Source organism: Rhodnius prolixus, unplaced genomic scaffold, assembly GCF_049639745.1.
Source record: "Rhodnius prolixus isolate KJV_2025 unplaced genomic scaffold, Rpr scaffold_11, whole genome shotgun sequence".
Taxonomy (NCBI): domain Eukaryota; kingdom Metazoa; phylum Arthropoda; class Insecta; order Hemiptera; family Reduviidae; genus Rhodnius; species Rhodnius prolixus.
Window position 1 is genome coordinate 12,018,295 of NW_027411625.1, and position 22,403 is coordinate 12,040,697.

The 22,403-nt window shown below is 34.6% G+C and overlaps 2 protein-coding genes across 3 annotated transcripts; one reads left to right on the top strand and one right to left on the bottom strand.

Moving 5' to 3' along the window:
• Positions 1-1,245: 1,245 nt before the first annotated feature.
• Positions 1,246-6,729, bottom strand: LOC141459237 (cyclin-dependent kinases regulatory subunit-like). The gene is made up of 4 exons (XM_074138066.1): positions 6,491-6,729; positions 4,047-4,174; positions 3,576-3,651; positions 1,246-1,526 (listed from the first exon to the last, which is right to left on the bottom strand). Exons 1-3 carry the CDS (start codon positions 6,547-6,549, stop codon positions 3,593-3,595), a joined length of 246 nt encoding a protein of 81 aa, XP_073994167.1. The 5' UTR covers positions 6,550-6,729; the 3' UTR covers positions 1,246-1,526; positions 3,576-3,592.
• Positions 6,730-8,261: 1,532 nt separating this feature from the next.
• Positions 8,262-21,205, top strand: Usp14 (ubiquitin specific protease 14). Of its 2 annotated transcripts, none has more exons than XM_074138064.1 (11): positions 8,262-8,561; positions 9,500-9,678; positions 10,723-10,945; positions 12,119-12,294; positions 12,906-12,994; positions 13,152-13,308; positions 13,937-14,002; positions 15,954-16,136; positions 16,226-16,349; positions 18,738-18,920; positions 21,079-21,205. In XM_074138064.1, exons 1-11 carry the CDS (start codon positions 8,546-8,548, stop codon positions 21,177-21,179), a joined length of 1,497 nt encoding a protein of 498 aa, XP_073994165.1. In that variant the 5' UTR covers positions 8,262-8,545; the 3' UTR covers positions 21,180-21,205. The 2 variants fall into 2 exon arrangements, with proteins under 2 accessions (XP_073994165.1, XP_073994166.1); XM_074138065.1 differs by having other exon boundaries at positions 8,397-8,561; positions 12,149-12,294.
• The last annotated feature ends 1,198 nt before the right edge of the window (positions 21,206-22,403 follow it).

Sequence of the window (22,403 nt, forward strand, 5' to 3'; positions counted from 1 at the left end):
ATTAAGCTCATCCAGAGTCAGAAATGATCTTTGATGAAGAAACTCAATCCTTTATCGCACAATTTACTTGTAAACTAGATCTAAGAGAAATAGTTTTAAACTAATTAGTTTAAACACTTATCAGTTTTAAACACTGATTTGGTACTTAAAATTATGTTTTATTGCAAAAAATGTACTTATGAAGAAATTATATTTTTTTAATTTGGAGTTAATTCAAATAACCTTTCTCTTTTACCTAATGACTATGCCCAGGCGTTTGCAGATTTGCTGGTAAGTTTGATGCGGTGGTCTAGTTTGAGATAGATCAATTGGCAGTGACTTTTGGTGAATGGACAACTGTCATCAAAACAAAGAGGTTCACTGACTATATCCAGAATATTGGCAAGATAAAACTACGTAGAATAGTATACGTAGTATGCTGATTTCCCTTATACCATCCAAACACATGTACTGGTGCATCTGATGAAGACTGGCAGTTTTTATAGACATGGTTAGACATCCATCATCAGATTTTGGAAAGAATAAAAAAAGACAAAGGGTACGGGCGAATGAACTGAACTTACATCTCAACTGGCTGCCCATCACAAGGCATACTAGGCAACATCTGTTAAACAATCCAAGCAAAAGAATTGGTGCACTTTTAGCAGAACTGGCACGGTCTAAAGATACAGTTAGCTGGTCATCCCTAGATTATGAGAATGGCAAAAGAAAATGTAGAATAACATCATCTTACATTTCAACAGGCCACCTCAACGCATGCATGGAAATCCAAGCACATGTTCTGGTGCATTCGTTTCTTCCGATGGCTAATTTCATATCGGTATCGGGTCCGGCGATTCACTTAGAATTAGCTGCAGCAGTTCAAAAGTTCTTTGCTTCTAAAAATTAAAACAAAGGTACTGCTTCTAAACATAACAACGTATCTGTGTTACAGAAACCAACAGTTGGAAAGACAATAACAATTGTGATAAGCTATTTGTTTGTATTCTTAGCAATAACTTTATTTACGTAAATAATTATGTATAGCAATAATTTACGTAAAACCAGAGTTTTTTGGATATACTAATTCTATTAACAATAAAGTGTAGCCTATTTTTTCTAACGCACTTAATGTCCGACTTCCAGAACTTCTTAATCGTAACACTTATAATCTCACTTTATGTGACTTATGAGACTATATGTCCCCAACATAAGAAGTAAAAGGTACAAATAATACGGAAACTAGGGGTAGTTCAAAACTATTGCTTTACAAGAAAACAGCATTCGTATATTTGTTGGAACACATGTTATAGTCTATTCAAATTGCCTTAAATAACTAAGCTGGAATACAAAGTTCCTAATATTATTTTTTACTTTTTTAGTATAAAATTTAAAAAAAAAAAACATTACAAAACTAGAATATAACTTTTTTTTTATATTTTTTCATTTTTGCTTCAAGAAAAACTCCAAGTTAAAAAAAAGTAGAGTTAAAATTTAAATTGTATCACATCGTATAGATCCAAGGACAAAGGGCTCCCTGAGTGTACCTGCAAAAGCAACAGTTATTTTTTATTTATTTATGCTTAATGAAAAACAAGAAGTGTTAAACAAAGAAAGCAAATCTCGTACTAGGGTGCAAGAGATGGTCTGCGTTTTCACCTTCTAATTCTAAAATGCATTATTAAGCTTTCTGCTGGATACGATAATTTTCTTAACCCATCTGTAAGCCTCAGAATCCATCCCTTCCAATACCAGATTGTAACACAAATCGCCAGGTGTGGGAAGTAACCTAGGTTACTCAAAATTTGAATCTTATATTAGCGAACACTTTTGGCTGGGCACTTTCTTTTTGAAGGAGCATTCTTTTAGATTCCGTTACATGATACAACCAAATTGCCTCCGGATTGTCAAAAGTTAGTCCCTCAAAAAAATGGAGCTAACACCACTTTCGTCGTCAAAATATTGAAAAAAATATTAACGGATTCTTGATTATCTTGGACTCCGCATGTCAAGGAACGTGCGAATAAGGCCACCTCTGCTCTCATGCAGTGTCGCAGGGTGGTTGGCAAGAGATGGGGAATTTCCCCTAAGCTCATGTATTGGATGTATACGGCCGTAGTGCGCCCTATTTTAGCCTATGGCTGTATTGTGTGGTTGAATGCTACTCGGCAAAAGACGCTTTGTAATGTTTTGCAACGCATCCAACGGCTAGCATGTTTATTGATTACCGGAGCATGGCAGAGTACTCCTACTGCCGCCCTGGAATTTGTTACGGCTTCCTCTCTTGGATATTTTTCTTAGGGGAGAGGCTTTGATGACCGCGCGTAGACTTGAGAGTGTCGGCACGTGGGCATCTACGAACTTTCTCGGACGGAAAGGCAGGCTTTTTGGTCAGGCTGATCTGGTTCGGGAAGATAAACAGCAAATTGCAGTGCTCTCCATGCCGGGGGACTTCCCCCCTGCAACTCCGGATTTCCGTAGGAATTATGGGGTTCAGATATTAGCAAGGGAGGAGGCTTGTGCTTCGGCTGTCGAGTTACCAATAAACGCCACCTCTGTTTTTACGGATGGTTCATTGATAGATAGAGCAGGTGCTGGCCTCTGCATCTGGGGACCCCAGTTTGGGCTCAGATTGGAACGCACCTGCCTAGATCTTGGTAATTATGCATCTGTTTTTCAGGCGGAGTTGGCTGCCATTGAGATGGCAGCTACCTTACTCCGTTGGAAGGGATTTGCCGATACAGATATTAGGTTCTTTACGGATAGCCAGGAACTCTGGCCTCTCCTAGTAAGAACCAAATTTCGGTCAATTCTTGCCATGCTGTTCTCAATTTGTTAGGAGCTTTGAATACTGTTTCGGTTGCTTGGTTCCCTGGACACTCCGGGATTCCGGGTAACGAACTTGCTGATGAAGCAGCAAAGGCAGGGTGTGCGTTGATAACAATGACTCCTCAGCCCATTATCCCTGTATCCTATTAACGTTGTAGAACAGAGGTGGAGCAGTGCATTTTGAAGGAACATCGGAAACGGTGGAGATCCCGTGCTGACTGCCGTTAGGCTAAGGAAATTCTTGGTCTGTCAAATACGGCTATGATTGGTTTTAGCAGGTCCCGGATCCGCCAGTTGGTTCAGGTGTTGAGTGGACATGCAAATTTAGCATACCATCTTTTCAAATGCGGCCTTACCCAGTTGCCAATTTGCGCTGGCTGTGGTGAGTCCAATGAGACTGTGCGGCACTTTGTAGAGTGTGACCAGTTTATTCTAAAACTAAATTTCTCGTCTTCGGGAGGTTAAATGTTCCCCTACCGGCGATTGTGGCATCTGGTAATCTTAACGAACTTTCTAGGTTTATTCAGTGCACTGGGCGATTGAGTCGCCTTGCTCCCTAGTGTCCTGTTGCTACTTTTAGTTTTTTGTATTGGCATCTGACAACCTTTAGCCGGATTTGATGTTTTTAAAACCCTGGTATCTCTCATAAGATGAGGGGTGGGCGGAGAACAAAGGCATTTTGGATTGCCTGGGTCCTTCCCCTTTTTAGTGGAACCGCCCTTCTAATACAATCCTTTATCCTAGATAGTATTCAAAACCAAAGTTACCTGACTTGCTTTCCCTCTCATTCTTCTTTTTGCTGCATATAATTTAATGGTCTTCTAAACAGCAGGATGTGAGGCTCTGTAAGGGAAAAGAAGTTAATGAGTAAACAATCATTTAAATTAAGAGTAACAATACGGGCAGAGCACTAATGACCATAGACGTTGATGTACCGGAAAAAAAAATAAGGGCAGCATCACAATATAAGCCAATACTAAGGACTGTAACTGTGGTAACAATTACTGAATGTAGCAATACATTTAGCTGCAACACAGGAGCGAAACTCAACGAATTAAGAAACTTGTTTGAGCTAAACTAAACACCCTTATAAGGGCTAACCCTATCGTGATGCTGCCCTTATTTTTTTTCATGAGTTAAAGTAAAGTAATTAATTAATTTAAGTAATAGTGCTCTCGTGTATCCTAGTCAAAATAACATATGTATCATTAAAATTAACCAGCAGATGATCCCATTACCAGGAGCATGTGACATGTAGTGCATCCATCCAGGACTCTGTTGAACACCCAGTGCTCGCCATTCTGCCTCCGTTAGCAGTTTGTTCTTTGGTATCAATTTAGCCATTTCTTTCGGCAATACAACATGCCTGGAATACACAAAAAGAATATGTTACAAAATTAAAGAAAAATCTGGAACGAAAACTAAAAACCCAATTAATTTTTTACTCTCAAGAAAAAATTCAAAAGTTACAAATCGTAAAACAAACATTAGTTTAAAGCAGATGAAATTTGTCGAAAAGACTTTCATACAGATTAGTAAATACATATTTGTACAGTACATAGTTCGTTCAATTAAAATGGTCAACACATATTATAAATTGATACTGTTATGACAACTGCCGTTATATACAAAAACAATAGTTTATATACTGAAAAATTATATTGACCAACCTCTTTCTTCATTTGGTGAATCCCTACAGCATGAAAATAAAAATAGTTCAAACTTATAGAAATTCATCCATTTATTATTATTTTCGCAGTTAAACCTCCGTAGACCTCGTATGAATAACGGCTAATTTGCATTAGTACAAAAAACCAGTAAAAAAATCTAACATTTCAAAAACTTGAATGTAAACGCAGTTTATTATACTCAATTTGCGTAACTTCATCTAAAAAATTGTTTCTATCTTAATTTTCTTGGAAGGTAAACAAATCAAGATAGTTTTCCGGCTAATTAACAGATGTGCTTCTAGTCTAGATGTGGGTCAAGTATTAATTCCACGAACATTACTGCTTCTTCTGTTTTACAAGTATTACTTACTGACTGACTTGCCTCTACAGTGTAGCCGTGATGTAACTAAAGTTATTCTCTTTCAGGATTATGATAGCTACCTTGTAATGAACTTTATTACCGGCAACATTACAGGAACTTAGAACTAGAGATTGCTAACACCGTCTGAATTCTCTTTCTTAAATATAGAAATTTTCTTAATGTAGCAAACAGGAAAAAATATCTTCAGTCTGACAATTTTTATAAAAATTGCCACTTTAAATAGATTTTTCATTTATCCCACTCAGTAGAATTCAAATTCTTGTTTATGAACTGTAATACCATTGTAACTATTTATAATTGGTACTTTCAGTTAAGTTAGTCAAGTAATCGTTGCATTCATCAGAATCCAAGTTATTTCCTTAGTTATTACTCTATCACTTCCATAATTATTTCTAATGCTTTATTTTTGTTTTAAATATTGCTGAAATAATGTCCGTTTGAATGTCTCTAACCTCTCTCTACTTTTTGTATCACTTCATTCATAACTCAACTTTTACTTAAGTCCTAATTTTCTTTCTTTTCCTCAGCAAAACATTTTTTAAAACCAGTATTTTGGTGTGAGATTACAGCAACAAATGGAAAACAGACGTTTTATTATTAATTTAAAGTTTTCATTAAGTGTTACAATAAATAACTAAACTTAAAAATATGTCTCAGATTATTCCCATTGTTTAAATATACCTTAAAGAAACTAAAAATATATATGATAGTTGCTCAATACTGGAAAATGTCCGTCACAGCATGCTTTCTGAGGAACATTCTGTTCAGTTTCGACCTTTCTTCCATCTTCTAAAAAAATTAATTTGGTGCATATCAGTCCAGATTTCATATACACACGTATAAATCAGATCTAATTCTTTTATTTGAAACTTTTTTTTACTGCTATCTTTATTAAAGCTTACATCACAGTAAAGCATAAAGTTATGTTCTCTTCAAACGTTCCGTGACAACTCAAATACCTAAAGAAATGACTGACTAAAATTCTGAATTAGATCTACCGGAGTGCAATAGTTCAGTACTGCTTTTTCAATTTACTGTATTTTCTACGTAGTTTGAACTTTCTACTATGGTCTTATATGTCAAACCTGTCACATTGGTTTGAAACTTTCAGAGAATACTGATTTTGTGCATTTTGGAAAAGCTGGGAAGGATTCCTTTCACTATGGCGTTTTATTGTAGAAAAAGATGTAATATTAATTTCAGTATACAAAATTGAAGTTTCAGGCATTAATAAATATACTGTGGGAAAAGAAAGTCGTTGAGAGTGTTCACTCATTTTTTATTTATATTTTTTCATTTATTTATTTTTTTTAACCCACTGAAATATCAAATCCATGAAGACATTAACAATGAAATTTATTGAAATCTGTTTCTTTTTATTATTACTTTTATAACATCCTATTAAATAAATGACAATGCTTGTGCTAAAGTGATACACGAAATAACAAGGCAATGTCATAGATCTTATAACAAAAACAAAACACAGATAAGATAGATCGGAGTTACAAATCAAAATACTTGTCCTTAGTTTAATTTTTGGAAATATTTCTTCAATAAAAACAAAACAACATATTCAAAAACTAGGAAGAAACTAACAGAAATAAAAGATGAAATAATTCAAAGAACTCACCTATATTCGTGTTCATCGTCAAAGTATTTTTCGGAGTAGTAGATATCATGGCTAGGCATCTTGATTCCCTTAAAACTATAAACTATCCTCCGGAAATCTTAATTAAAGCAACGATTATTCCAAAAACTTTATTATTCACTATTTATTTATAATTAACGAACAAATTTATTAAGAGTATATTAACTGGCTGCAACATGTACCACAAGGTCGGCAACATGAGCAAAATCTCACTCGGCGCCAAATCACATGTTAGGTAAAGTTAAAATAAGAATTGATTTTATTAAACAAAATTTCCCCAATGTAAAATCTTTTTAATTTAAAAATAATTTTGATTCTAAAAATTAAAAAAAGTTTATAAATGTTTATTTTATAAAAAGTTTTGTATTTTTTTACTGTAAAAAAGTTTTTTTAATATATGATTTTGGGAATATTGAGGTGCGGTAAATAAATTCACAAATTTCTTTCTCATACGATACGACAGTTTGCATCATTAAAACTTCTTGGCACTTGTCATTTTTAACCAAGAATAGTTGATTATATTTCACGTGATCATTTAAAAGGTTCCATTTTCAAAAATATTGTTAAAACCTACAAAAATCTCTGACTTGCGAATCAATTACGAGCAATATGGAACAGAATATGTCCTGGGCGATAACTTGATACTATTGGTACTAGGGCCACTTGGGGTTTTTAAACCCCAAATCCTATACGTGAGGATCATGAAAAGTCTTTTTAAGCAGGTGGAAAGGACGCATGGCGGGATCAACTTCACTCTCAAGAAGGCAGATACCTGAAGCAAATGGTCTTGGTCAAAAGATAAAGTGTCATACAGCCTGGTCTCGGAATCCGCGTATCTAATGTTGCATAAGTAGCAACTATTATCTGCATTTTATATACTAAGGATAAAGATGTTCTATGATTTAACGAGGGTATTCGGAGGACCTGAAGCTCAAAAAAAGCTAAAACGTTCGAAAAACTGGTAAGAACGGTGGCGTGGAGAAGCCTGACAAAGATGACCTGCGAAGCTTATCGAGAGTCTTTTTGAGTGAGAGGGAAGGACGAATGTCGGTGTCAACTATTACCTAATTCAGTTCCTTGCGATGCTCGAGTATTTTTTCTCGTACCTTTGCAGGATGGGAATGATGGGTAACTCGGGAATCGATGCTGCAATTGACCTTTGCAAAAGGTGGACATCTTAGAGATGGAGCTGTCAAACAAAACTACCAATGTCACAACCCGATGACCAAACAACAGATTCTTTATATATACATTTGCATTTTCTATGACCCCAAACTAACTGTTTCACAAATAGATTTAGACTGATGAAAGTTAATTTTGTATTTTATCACTTTTTTTTAATTTTTTTGTTCTCTGGTAAATATAGAACTTGATAATTTATTTTCTATTTATTAATTTTATCTATATTTTAATTTTGGTATAATAGAGTTACTGTATCACCGTGCCTAAAGGCTTTAGCAGAATGACTCCTCCCGAGTGCTTCGTTAGGAAAATCCTACCCAGAAGTGATTACTGAGAGAAGATGGCCCTTTGCTGTAAAAAGCAGAACCTAGTTTTACAAAATTTGCGCTGCTCCTAATAAAAAGGGTTAACAAGAATAGAAACCTGAAAAACTTTAAATTTATCCGAACTAAGCAAATTGCGTAACTTCAACTCCTAAACAAAAAATATTTGTTATTATATATTAACGGATTTAGTAATGGAAATCGATACATTTTTAAAAATCGATACTGAAAGGTAAAAGAGGTTACAAAGATTAGTAGTGGTTTCCACTGTAATTTTTACAAGTAATGTCCCTTTGTACAGTTTAGGATTTAACAATTTTTTTTTCTGCACTAACTCTTTTTTTAGGGGTAAAAACAATCGAATTCTATGTGTAACTTTTAAATTTATAGTTTCTAAGTAATCACTCTTACTTTTTTAATTATTCTTTTTTAAATTAAGAAAATTGCTCAACAAAGTTTTCGATACAATATACTTGTAAGGACCTGCAAAATAGTTAATATTCATTCAGAAAGTTTTTCTTTGTAAGCAGAGATGCCAGTTTACAGCGGTGAGTTGTTTAATTAATATCTTTCTAATTGAGTTGAATTTATGATTAATGCTGAGGTGTGACAAAAGTACTGGCCTTTTTTTCTCTTAATGGTTGGTCCGGTGGCTCACAGCTCCTAGATTTAGCACTAAGGATAGTTGTTGATTTAGTGGATTCTTTCACACAACCATCAGAGTACCTACTGGTGAAATAGTCGCGTCTCAAGGAAGTATAATCGCGACCCAACTTAATCTGTAATTACTGTTAGTCTATTAGTGAATAGAAGTCTCTCATGACACGTTTCGTTATTTTTAACTAGAAATAGGCAAGTATATTCTGCTGGCGGATGTTGGGGTTTTACCTTTCCCACAGTAAGGGCTCAGTAATTGGCAAGGAATTGTGGCGGCGGCATTTTGAGATTAAAGGTCAGGTGCTATTATCTACATTTCCTTTTTACTTTTTCGATCTTCTGGAGGTGGCTCCGTGTATTTAGTAAAAGCCAGTTCTGCACTAACTGCACCATTATTTGTGTTTTGATTGTTTCACGCTTTGCCTGTGTGAGTAAGTTCATGCGCCACCTTCCTACATTTTTACCTTTCCGAAAGTCTGAAAATGGCAAGTAACCTTAGACAGCCAGTTCAACATTCAGTGTAGAAGTTTTTTCCTAGTTACAGGCCTAGCTCTTTATTTTAAACATTTTCGGAATAACTTGGGTGCTGATTGCCGTGTAAGTCAAATTAGGGTAGAAGTTCGGAGTGTTGCCTAATATTGTAGCACCTCTTTTAGCTTGTAACAATGATTCTACACCACTATTATTTACACTTGGTGTACACTTGGAACTCTGAATTTGAAGAGATTCTGTCTGTTAGAATTTTATTGTTTTTGTAGGGAATGTTGGGTTAGCTTTTTAACTTTAAATTTTTCTTGTTAAGTTTTGAAACTTTCTGAATTTTTTTCAGTCAAAGTGAAATGGGGTAGAGAAACGTTTTCTGACGTTGAATTAAATACAGACGAAGAACCTATGGTGTTCAAGGCGCAGATTTATGCACTAACAGGAGTCATACCACAGAGGCAAAAAGTCATGATCAAGGGATGCGTCATCAAGGACGATAGTTGGGGAGCAGTCAATATTGCTGAGGTAACGTGCCTATCTATTAAAATTACCGAGATTTCTATGCCGGTCTCAGGCTGTCCCTCAAGCATAAAAAAATCTTGTGTGAACACTCATACGACTTTATCTTACAGCAATTTACGTATTTAAATTTTCTGGAAAAATGAGAGTTTGACCATTCATGGTGTTCATGTTCTGTACATTTTAAAATACTGTTGTAAGAAGCGCGACGTTAAGAAGAGGAATCCAGAAGCTCTCCCAGATTCCCACCAAATCCCGAATTCTGAGAATATTAATAACCACAATAATAAAAATAGGGTACTTTTCCGTTAGTCGGGCGCAAATGTCGCCAATTGTGAACCAAACGCGAGCCAAGTCAACGGAAAAAAGTAGAAAACATTCAACTATAAACAAATATTAATTAATAGTAAGCAAAACAAGTTCAACTATAAACAAATATTAATGAATTATAAAGAAAACAGTTTTACCCAATACTGTTTTTCGCTTGCGCCCGGCTAACGAAAAAGTACCAAAAATTGAATCCAAGTAGATCAGTGGGTGTACTTCAAAACAATGGTATGTCACGCACCCATTAGGCGCTTACTTGTGAACATAAAAATCACTATTTGGAAACTTGACCATTCTTGCATTTTTTTAAAATATGTATATATATATATATATATATATTTTTTAATCTAATTAAATTTCTTTCTGATAATCATTTATCTTTCTAGGCAGCGATTTGTTCATTTTTCTCCTTTTCTCACGTGTCATAATTCTTTCTTTCTTTTTTTTTTTTAATTATTCCTGATAATTTTCTTTCTTTTTATCCTGCCCACCTGAACCCCCTTGTCTCAATTCTAACTCCGTCACCATAGAACTATCTGCCTACTTGTTCGAGAAAGTTTTGAGTGTTCGTAACAGATTTTTTTTTTTTTTTTTTAGCTAAATATACGTATTTGTGTAGTACTTTTATACCCAATCATGTCGCAGTGTAATGGTTTCTTTAAAACAAATATTTTGGGCCAACGTATAATTTGCGTGCCTGCGATAATTGCTCTTTTGTTTCAGAACCTCACAATTCTGTTGATGGGATGCAAGGAGGAGGATCTGCCGAGGGAGCCATCAGTGAAGCCGTTGTTTCTCGAGGACATGAACGTCGCGGAAATTGCGAGCGTCTCCAACACACCGGCCGGGTTGGCCAATTTAGGCAATACTTGCTACATGAACGCCACTGTACAATGTTTAAAAACTGTTACGGAACTGCGCGACTGTCTTAAGTCATTCAAGGGTGGTGGGTATAGTATTTATTTTTTTTAGTATAATGAGGTGTATAATTAATAATCTTGTATCAACCAACACAATTTCTCCACACCGCCACTTATATTTTTATTAGTGTATTAAAGGATAACTATTCTTATTCATATTTGGAAGTTTGATCTAGGTATTATATCTATAAACACAAGTAGTGATATTAGAAAAATAAAACCAAATTAAAGAAAATTAAAACAAAAGACAACATAAATATACCACAATTGACTTTCTGAATCACAGGGAGTTGGCCTTCAGGCCAAGCTTGCAGAATCTATACTTGATAGGAGCTTCCGTATTTATATTAAACAATTAATTTTAAACAAGAAGGCTTTTATGTAGCAACCTAATCACATTAAAATTTGTTAAATAAATTTTTGGATAGCAAGAAGATGCATAAGTACGAAGAACTTTCAACATGTTATTCCAGATGCGAAAGGTTCACTTAGACAGCGCACTATTTTACACCACTATGTATGTAGCAGTAAAGGGTTTATAAATGTAAACTTATTTGAACACCCCAAGGATTGTTTCATATGAATTTTAGTGTAGCCTTCCTCCTTCATGGGTCCATTGTACGTTTAATAAAATTTAAGATTCAGAATTAGTTTCAAACTATTGACTTAATCGATATGATTGATATACTTCAGCATGGAACATATTACCCAGCACATTCTACAGTAGTTTGTGCAGGAAACACATTAAAAGCCAGCCCTAGTTCAACGAAGAATGGTTACAAAAATAGAATCCGATACTGAGTATTGCCGACATGACAATTATTTATAATTAATGAAAATAAAAATAAGAGAAGCAAACCTTTTAAAATATAAACAGATAGGTTTATTGGATTCTCTTCCAAAGATATTTACTTCTATTCTCATCAAAAGAATATCCTTGACTGAAAAATTGGTATCTATTATTAGAAACTCAAAATAGATTTAGTCCTGGCAAAAGATTTCCAAATTTATTTATGATGAAGTCTTCAATTAAAATTCGACTTACCAAACGCCTTTCATTTGATCAATTTTTGGTTTCGGACGCGTTTGATTATGTCAAATTCGATGTTCGCTATTCCAAATTGGACATAATTTTACGAGACACTCTACAGTCTATAGAATGTAAGCATGTACTGTTATTAATATTATTGTTTTTAAAGGTTTAGGCATCAGTGGTGGAATGATTTCAGCACAATCAGTAACTGCTGCCCTAAGAGACTTATACGAATTAATGGACAAAGGGTTCTCGGTACCACCTATCATGCTTCTACAGTTCCTGCAAATGGCATTCCCGAGATTTGCTGACAAGAATGAAAATGGCACGTTCGTCCAACAGGTAAACATCTTCTGTAACATACTGAGAAAGAGCCCATTTATAGATGACCGATCACCCTTGGAGAACTTTGGGATGAAAGAGGTCCACGTTTTGGACTAACCTCACTGATTCAAAGCAGGCGAACATTTGAGAAAAGATATGAAGCATGCTTCAATGTGATTAAAAGTAGCTTCAAATGCTGTTGAGATTTCTTACGGGGCTTGTTAACTCAGGTGGCGTCTGAAGAAGCTGGGCGTGGGACGGAAGGCACCTGCAGTTTTTGTGGGAGAGATATAGGGGACTACAGGACATCTAGCTCACGGCGATACGATCGTCTTCATCATTCAAAGAAGATTCAAATGCCTGGGATGTCGGAAGAGGACACCCTCCATAGAAGTCTTCTAGCTTCTGAGATTTTGCAGAAGTTATTTTGGATGGTTTTACCTGGCACTAGCAAAGGGCCAAAATAGATTTTGAAAGGGCGCAGTGAGTTGTACCCCAAGGATAAAACTACCCATCCTAGTCTTACTGATACAACGCTCTGCAGTAGATCTTTTAGGCGCCCAGTGTGGCTTTGTTGCTTATTAATTTTTTACTCGATTCTCCTTAATAAATTCTGTCTTTGTGTGCAGGATGCTAACGAATGCTGGACAGAAATAGTACGAATGTTGCAGCAGAAGCTTCCATCACTTACTACGGAGGGTTTTGTTTCAAAACATAGGTAAGCATGCCTCTAAACTACTACAAACTGAGCAAACTGTGCTGATCAACCACCTGTTTAGATTCAGGAACTTAAAAAAAATATATACCATTTATTATTCAGGAACATTAAAAGCTTGCTGTGTGTGACCTGATGGTGATGTTTATCTTTGTCCTAGATTCTTCATAGACCAATATTTTGGCGGTGTATTTGAAGTTGAATTGAAATGTGATGAAAGTGAAGAAGAACCCGTCACTAAGTCCGAAGAAAGTTTTTTACAATTAAGTTGTTTCATCTCCCAGGAGGTGAAGTACATGAACACAGGTCTTAAGTCTGTAAGTTTATTAATTGTCATAGTGTATGTATGCATATTTATTGCTAAAAATAAAATTGAAAAGTATACAGCTTGGAATGTAATAAAACAAATAAATGAATGAACTGAAATGCATGTAGTACTAATAATAAAATACTATGGCTAATAAACCCTTGTCGCGCTTTAAAAAAAAATCACTTATTTGGGGAGAAAAAAACAAACTTTCTTAGTGGAACCAAAACAGAGGAGCTGTTCAATACTTTTATTATTGATTGCGTTCATAATTAAATATTTATTTATTAGTTGATTTCTAAACATTGTAAATGCAATAATATTGGTAATTTCTGAAATCCAGTCAAACGTTTTCCACTTGCATTACCAACAGATTAGCTTACTTTTATATATATGTGTGTAATAAGAATGCGTTACATGTAATTGAAAAAAGGGCTATTGGACTGTCAGACCGGCTTTCGTATGGCAGTGCTCGGTACATTAGATTGTCACTTCTAGAAGTAGCCTTTTCACCTGTGACGAGAGAACTTCTTCAGTGCCTTCATTAGGCCGCCCAAATATCACACATGAACTTCTGTATTAATGGCAATTGGTATAAACGAGTAGAAGTATATCACTGCTGATTTTATTTGTTTCAGAAATTGCAAGAGAAAATCACGAAGAACTCACAGTGTTTAAATCGTGACGCTATTTTTACGAAGACGGTAAGATGAAATTCTAGACCTTATTTCGTGCTCTGTATTAACAGTTACTAAACTGCATTCTTTAAACTGTCCGGTCGAAAGTTTTTAAAAGTAGCATTCAATTTTATTTCATCGTTAAAATGTGGAAAATATTTAAATGAGGGGAAAATCTGTATCAAGTAGACTATCTTAGATGAATTAAGTTACAGGTTTAGCATTGAAAATGTCAACACTTTTTCTTTCGTATTTAATGCTTTTTTTTTTATTAGTTTAACTGCGTTTTTTTTTTTTTTTGAAAAAAGTTTTTGACTAGCTAATAGATAAAAAAAAATCCTACAAGTTTTGAGTGAGTCACTTAGAAGCCAAAGCGGTTAAGTCCATTTTTTGATGTTTTCTGGTTTTTGTAAATTTTAATAGAATAAATAAAATTGTGGAGGTCAAAATTTAGATTTAGATAATGCGGAAGAACAAGATGTTTGTCACATCACATTAAATAAACAAAAAACTTATGACAACAAATGTTATTGTATTATTTTTACTCTAATTTCTTATCTTTTTCAGCTGCCAAAAGTTTTTAAGAAGCTACCATTGTCCCAATAAAATACGTCCGTTTTATTTACACATCCTGTGCATATCTTCTTTTGTTACAGAGACCACCCTTTGAAAAAAGACATACACTTTTCTGATCAAATTATTAAACCAAAAATTTTAAAAATTAATGTATTAAAATTAATTCTGGACTCAACCGCATTGGCTACTAAACAACTCAAGTATGATGATTGACAATTTATTAAATCAGGATTTTTCTACTTTCAGAACAAAAAGCAGTGTATAAAAATTAAAAGTTGATTAAGAAAAAGTTAAAAATAGAAAGTGTTTCATAATTTTTGCACTACATTATTTTTCGTTGTTTGATGACAGAGTAAAATTTAAGTTTATGAACCTGTTTTCTTGACAAACGGAGTTTGCGTTTGTCATTAAGTTCACTTTGCTAAAGAATATTTGTATTTTTCTGAATTTGAATAAAAGTATTCAGCTATCTGTTACTTATGTATATTTTGTAAATCGTGTAACACTATCGTAGCTATGCTTAATGAGAAGAGCGGGTTTTTTTTTTTTCAGTGAAACTTTTGTTCAATATTAGATAACCGAATTCGTGTATCTGATGCAGCACTTAACTCGCTGCGGTATTTGGTTTTATTAGCATGTTTCGAAGGGGCAAATACACACATTTATGTAATTATAAATGTTGACAAAAACCTTCTAGCTCTTTTCGATTAACAAGGTATTCATAGTATATATATCAGACCAAATATTTTCTTCTCTCTCACTCTCACTCTCTTCAACGTTTGTATTCTTCTGGCTTTTACTTTAAAGGGTTTTGTTCACAAACAATGATTCGTATCTTCATTTTTATAGCTGGAAAAAAGTATCTTTTTTAATTCGAATTTATATTTATGAAACAGAAGGATATAAAGGGCATTTTGTTTTGTGGAACCATAAAATTTTACCGTAGAACCCGTCGTTTTCGCACAGTACCGTTAGAACTTCTATGTGAAGCTTTATTTGAAGTCCCGTATGTTGTGTACGAAGTCACTTTGTCTTATGAGACGAAGTATATCGCTAAAGAATAGGAGCCTTAGTGGATCAGAGGCCATACAGGTCACCTTCTGCTGTTCATTTAGGACCTTAGCGGAGAAGGAGTCTTGCCAAAGTACTTCTCAGCACTCGTTGAAACTCTGCCAGCGTGACTTTGTGGGTCTGACATTATGACAGAGTCAGGTATCGTGTGGGCCCGAGTTATTTTAGCCTTATTCTTAATATTATTCCCGGAACAATCAATACTAGATTTATAACTTCCAACGGAGCATTTTTATTCTAAATTTTTTCTTCTGAAATAGTTTGGATCTTCTCCACATTTTATAGTCAGAAACTAGTGTTGTTCATGAAATATTTGTTCGGTCGATTACAGTCGAAGATCAAACGCCTGCCTGCGTATCTCACCGTACAATTTGTCCGCTTCTATTACAAGGAAAAAGAAAGTATAAATGCTAAAATTCTGAAAGAAGTCAAATTTCCGATGGAGTTCGACGCCTACGACCTCTGCACTCCAGAACTACAGGCCCAGCTGATGCCGATGCGTGACAGATTTAAGGTAAGCTATTTTTCCGCGGTAAAATTAATTAAATTTGTTAGAAAAATTTAAAGATTTTTATATTAACAAAAAAAAATTAATCGCTCTAGGATGAAGAGGAACGGCGATTAAAGGTGGCGACGCAACTAAAGGATTCTGCCCTATCATCCCGCAATGACAATGTCGAACCTTCAAAAACCTCATACATTTCGGAACCATTTTCTTTTAAATCAGGTTGGTGAATTATGTTGTTCGCTTATGCCTCTTATGCAATTTTAATGTTTGCAAGTCTCTAAAGTGCACGTATAAATATACTTTTTTATGTAACTCTCGTATGCATCGAGTGCTTTTAGGCAGTTCATACATTTTAGCACAGGGAGTTATCTCGAATTTATTTTCACAACTATTTTATGTTTTCTGAAATCAACAATTCCATAAATAAGAGAATGTATGAAGGCGTAGTGTTTTATCATTGTTAGTGCCCTGTCATCATTGCCTCCTTTCAAATCCGTGGCAACTCTAGCAGGGATGCGTACCATACGATTACTCAACCTAGATAGCATACACTCCTATTACCTTGTATAATAATGCAACAGGTATAATTCTTACATTCTCTCTCTATTATCGAACGACGAAGCGGACTGCAGAATATTATTCACACTATCCTTGATAAAGATATTCAAGAGTGATTATTTATTTATTTATTTCCTAATATGTACATAATTTATTTATGTGGCATAATTATTTTTAATAAACTTTATACTAAGTAAACTTTGTAAGTAATACATTCTACTTTATTAATGGAACTGCTACAAATTTATTATAACATAGAAAGTTTTAATATGTTACAACAACGGTTAAGGTTATGTATACACAGAACACACAAACACAAATTGTCAATCTGTTGTACCGAGAAAAATTATGGCATTAAATTTTTCAAATATATTAAATCGAGAAAGGTTATGACAAATCTGGATATCTACTGGAGAAAATAAAACGAAATAGTTCTTATGTTACTCAAACTCTAAAAACGAAATTACCGGTTAAAGCAATTAGAGATTGGAAAATTGACTCTATCAAAAGTGCATCTGATCACAACTCGATAAAATTTGCAATATTCAAAACTGTTTTGAACGAAGAAAATGAATACCTTTTGTCCAAGTAAAAGTTGACCGATACAAACAGCGTAAGAGAAAGATTTAAGTGTCAGCTTCGAAATGAACTGAACAAGCTGGTACTCACTGTTAACAGAGAACCTAATTGAGACATATCTAAAGAACGTAGGCAGACACCGACTTTAGATATTCATAACAATTTTTAGGAATTATTTAATGACCTTGTAATAAAACATTAAAATGCAAAGTAGCCTGGAGCAAAGAAAATGATGTTCTGCTCAAGTAAATCATAATAGTCAGATGGTGATCAACATCAGAAGAAAATATCAAAAGGCCCTAAATAACAAACCTTAATGTTTACAGGAAGTGGGACTATGTCTCTACATAATGGAATTTGTGTAACTATGAATTAAACCAAACTAAAAGCAGGAAAGAATTTAGTAAAACAACTGACAAAAGAAAACTGTGGAACTGCATGTAAAAACAAGCAGTTGAGAAAACCCGCAAGACATTAGAATCAACATTTTTAAATGTCGCCTCATAATTTTACTATTTGAAAGTTAACCAGGAGAAATATTAGTAAGACCTCTAATGAGGAAGATTAATGCATCATTGATTGCCTAGGTTGTCCACTAGGCGCATGCAGTAGTTCGGTAATCCTGAACATTTTCTATGACTCACTACTGGCATTGTACTGCACTGAGATAGTAAGTAGCCTTTGCAAATGATTTACTTATAATGATACACAATAAAACCAGACAAAAAGCAGAATTTATAGCTTTGTAATTCTGAAGGATTACAATTCTGAGCAGAATATAATTAAGCAAAATTTAACTTATTTATATCCAAGGCATTATGGATCACAAGAAAGATACCGAAACAAAGATAAACCATTTGTTTCAACAATAAAAAATTAGAAATTGTAGTGAAATGTAATGCTTAGGCTTTATTTTCGACAGATACTTGACGTTCAACAGACACATAGGTCATGTTGCTGAAAGAAGCTAAAACTAATAAACAGTTTAGGCAAGGCAACGAAAGATTATTGGGATCTAAGCAGTATCAGAATAATTTACTAAGCAGCAATTTTATCTCAAATGACATATGAAGCCCCTGTTTTGAGCGAAGCACTGTGAAAGAAATTATATTCTAACAGATTAGAACGAGAACAGAGGATCGCAGCTACAAAAATAATATAAAGATTCAGAAAAACATTATGCAAAGTCTATTGTTGTCAGACATGTAACCATTCTTTAAAATTGAAGAAATAGCTAATTTGTTAGTCGCAAAAGACTTCTGAGAGATCTTCCCATTAAAGCCGAGAATAAAAGGAAAAACATCAAAAGAGAAAATAACTGTTTTTTTTTTTTTTTTAAATTCATGCATTTAATAAGGACTAAAAGACGCCATCTGCTTGGGGAACGAAATTTCGTTCTTAACTATCTATTTTCAGTGTTCAGATGCACTATTAATGTGTTTCAATATTAATTTTTGTTTATATTTTCAGACTTAGGTTCAAATAACTCAGGATACTACCGACTGCAGGCGGTGCTAACCCACCGAGGCAGGTCCAGCTCGAGCGGCCACTACGTGGCCTGGATCAGACAGAACGAGACCTGTTGGATCAAGTGTGACGATGATGTTATCTCACCTGTCAGTTCGGAGGATGTTTTGAAACTATGCGGTGGAGGTAATGAAATCAAAACTTCTGTTTCTGCTTTAAGAGATGATATTACCAAGGTTCTAGGCTGGATATCTAGTGCTCTAGTATGTAACCCTTGACCTGCTCTCGAATACGTTGCAGTCTGTCTCATCTGCCCATAGACCACATAAACACTGACACATACAAGAGAGAAGTGAGAGAGAGCACTGTCAGTTGTGGCCCTTATCTTTTTTAGCACTGAGTTCTAAAATACTTAGAGTGCCAACTAATTAAAGAGATTTGGTTCTATCTCGTAACTGGCATGAGAGTTTCCAGGCCTTTGTTCTGCAAATAGTAAATCAGTAGACGTTTTATGATGTGAAATATGTAATCATGTTTAACTTATGAAGTTTTAAGTCTTCTGTTGATTTAAAATACATCTAATATTAATCTAATAAAATACCTTAACAAGATTCGACACATATTTTAATACTTCGTTTTCTTCGTCAATAAAACCCTGTACTACATGCTGGTATCAACAAGGTATTCCTGAAATGAATATATTTTTAAAAAATATTAGACGTAGACCCTAGCTAGCTCCTTATATTTCTATTTTTTATTTTTTTGAGCCAGCAGTTTCGATTTTGTTTAATGATATAATTCTAATGAAGTACAATGCTGTTTCAACTTTGAATTAACTACGAGGGTCGTTTGAAAAGTCCGTGCAAAAATAAAAACTACTTAATTTTTTGGGGTGAACCTTTTTTATTTTTCAACATAGTCTCCTTTTAGGCTTATACACTTCGTCCAACGCTGCTCTAGTTTGTTGATCCCTTCCGAATAATAGGATTTGTCCAAGTCTGAAAAATAGCCATTCGTTTCTGCAATCACCTCCTCGTTTGAATAAAATCTTTTTCCCGCCAGCCATTTCTTCATATTGGGGAACAAATAGTAGTCTGAGGGAGCCAAGTCTGGAGAATAGGGGGGATGTGAAACGAGTTGGAACCCTATTTCCATTAATTTTGCGACCACAACTGCTGAGGTGTGAGCTGGTGCGTTGTCGTGATGGAAAAGGACTTTTTTGTGGGCCAATCGTGGGCGTTTTTCTTGCAGCTCGGTTTTCAAACGGTCCAATAACGATGAATAACATGCACCTGTAATAGTTTTACCCTTTTCCAGATAGTCGATGAGGATTATTCCTTGCGAATCCCAAAAGACAGTCGCCATAATCTTTCCGGCCGAAGGAACGGTCTTCGCCTTTTTTGGCGCAGATTCCCCCTTGGTAACCCATTGTATAGATTGTTCTTTGGTCTCAGGAGTGTAGTGATGTATCTATGTTTCATTCACAGTGACGAAACGACACTTAAAGTCCTGCGGATTCTTCTGGAACAGCTGCAAACCGTCCTTGCAACACTTCACACGATTTCGTTTTTGGTCAAGCGTGAGCAATCGCGGCACCCATCTTGCGGGTAGCTTTGTCATGTTTAAATGTTGATGCAAAATATTATGTACCCGTTCATTCGAGATGCCCACAGCAGTAGCAATCTCACACACCTTCACTCTTCTGTCATCCATCACCATATCATGGATTTTATCAATGATTTCTTGAGTAGTAACCTCAACAGGGCGTCCAGAACGTTCAGCGTCACTTGTGCCCATATGGCCACTCCGAAAATTTTGAAACCACTTATAAACTGTTCTAATCGAAGGTGCAGAGTCACCATAATGTTTATCAAGCTTCTCTTTAGTCTCCTCAGGCGTTTTCCCTTTCATAAAGTAGTGTTTAATCAACACACGAAATTCTTTTTCGTCCATTTTTTGAAAATCACTCGACTTCCTCGATTCAAACGAATGCCAAACACAAAGAAATAGACCGATCTGGCTGAAACTTGGTGTGTGTTCTTCCAAGAGATGCTACTAACTAAACATAACTTCGATACGCGCCAGTGGTGCTATCTCTCTGACTTTGCACGGACTTTTCAAACGACCCTCGTATTTATGAATTTATTGTGCAAACGATATTGCATTGTTGAGTAAAAGTAGTAATAATTGGTAAGAACCTAGGTATATCCTAAAGTTAACGAAATATTCTGCAATATGCTAATTTCATCTTAGGATATTAGCCTTACAGTATATGCTCGCAGTCATGAAAAAATATTCCATTGGTAAGATCCTGTTGTTTTTCATATGTGTTTTCTGTTTGCAGGTGACTGGCACTGTGCCTACGTGTTGCTGTATGGTCCAAAAGTGCTCGAGATTCCAGACCCATTAAATAATCAGTTATCCAATAAACTTTGGAATGAATAAAATTATAAAATATATTTTAAAAAAAATTTGTGTTTCGATTATTTATTTTAATTTTATTTTTTAAAATATGCAAAGTTGTTAAAAAAGAAATGAGAGGAAAAATCGGAAACAAAATTTTGATGCCTTAATCAAAAAATCAAAGTAAAAATTAGCTTAAAAAAAAGGAAATTTGTATCAACGACTGTAACTTATGCTTCTTAAAACTTAGAATTTTAACAAAATATTAGATACTTTTGATATTATATAGAGATTCACTGCAATAATTTGGTATTTTAATAAATTGAACGCTTCTATTCTCAAGCATCCTCTAAAAACCTTACCTTATATGATTTTTTTTTTTAGTAAAAAAATTCTAATTAAAGGAGTAGTCTACAAAGATCTATACTTTCACTTTCCACGGGGTAAAAGAAAGTAAAAATAGTTAAGTATAAAGGATTTTTTCTGATTAACCCCGTGATTCTTAGTACCCTGTGAGAGTTGAAATTAAGGCATTTCATTAAGTGACTTCTTCAGTGGATACTTCTGATCGAGAAGTAGTCTTTAAAAAAAATAATTGGTTCTTTGAGGACCTTATTTATACTGATTAATTATGCGGGTGTTAAGAGACGTACTTGTATGGAACTCAGCACTTTAGAGGAATAACCTCCCTCATTCAGTTATTCCAAGAATTCTCACTTAAAACGAGAATTTCTCGGGAAAATGTTTCAAATAAAAGTGATAACGATCCGAGGTGCATGTTGCTAATAAGAGTCGTTAGAGCGATGCATACCACCTTTTTTTTTACTTTCTGACGTTTGAAAACTAAGATGTCTGCCATGCTGCCATTAAATTATTTTACATTATTTTGTATATTATGAAAAAAAATATATAACTGCAAATTAAGGCACAAAATGTATATTTTTTAAAATAAAAATCCAAAACTTGAGACCAGTATCTATCAAATTGGAATGACTCGTGTTTGTTGCGCTCGGTAGCTGGCGAGAGGTATAAAAGAGAGCTTTCTGCTCTAGTTGTAACAGGTGCAGAATGCAGCACGTATGAGCTATCCCAATGTCACTGCTCCCTTCCAGACACCATAATAGCAACCAAGTTTTTCATAGATCAAACCTCGTCCTAAATAAAATCTTAATAACTCTATCCTCATTCATCCGATTATGAAAAATCGAACATTTGTAGACTTTACCACTCGCTACATATTAAACGTTAATATAAACTTAAATATAA

Bases quoted from the DNA above. Each gene is read 5' to 3' on its own strand.
- LOC141459237 (XM_074138066.1), bottom strand. From the start codon at position 6,549: ATGCCTAGCCATGATATCTACTACTCCGAAAAATACTTTGACGATGAA. The intron at 4,175-6,490 runs GTGAGTTCTTTG...TGTGTATTCCAG, and splicing joins GACGATGAACACGAATATAG to GCATGTTGTATTGCCGAAAG. The intron at 3,652-4,046 runs GTAATGGGATCA...TTTCCCTTACAG, and splicing joins CTACATGTCACATGCTCCTG to AGCCTCACATCCTGCTGTTT.
- Usp14 (XM_074138064.1), top strand. The intron at 12,295-12,905 runs GTAAACATCTTC...CTTTGTGTGCAG, and splicing joins ATGGCACGTTCGTCCAACAG to GATGCTAACGAATGCTGGAC. The intron at 16,350-18,737 runs GTTGGTGAATTA...TTATATTTTCAG, and splicing joins ACCATTTTCTTTTAAATCAG to ACTTAGGTTCAAATAACTCA.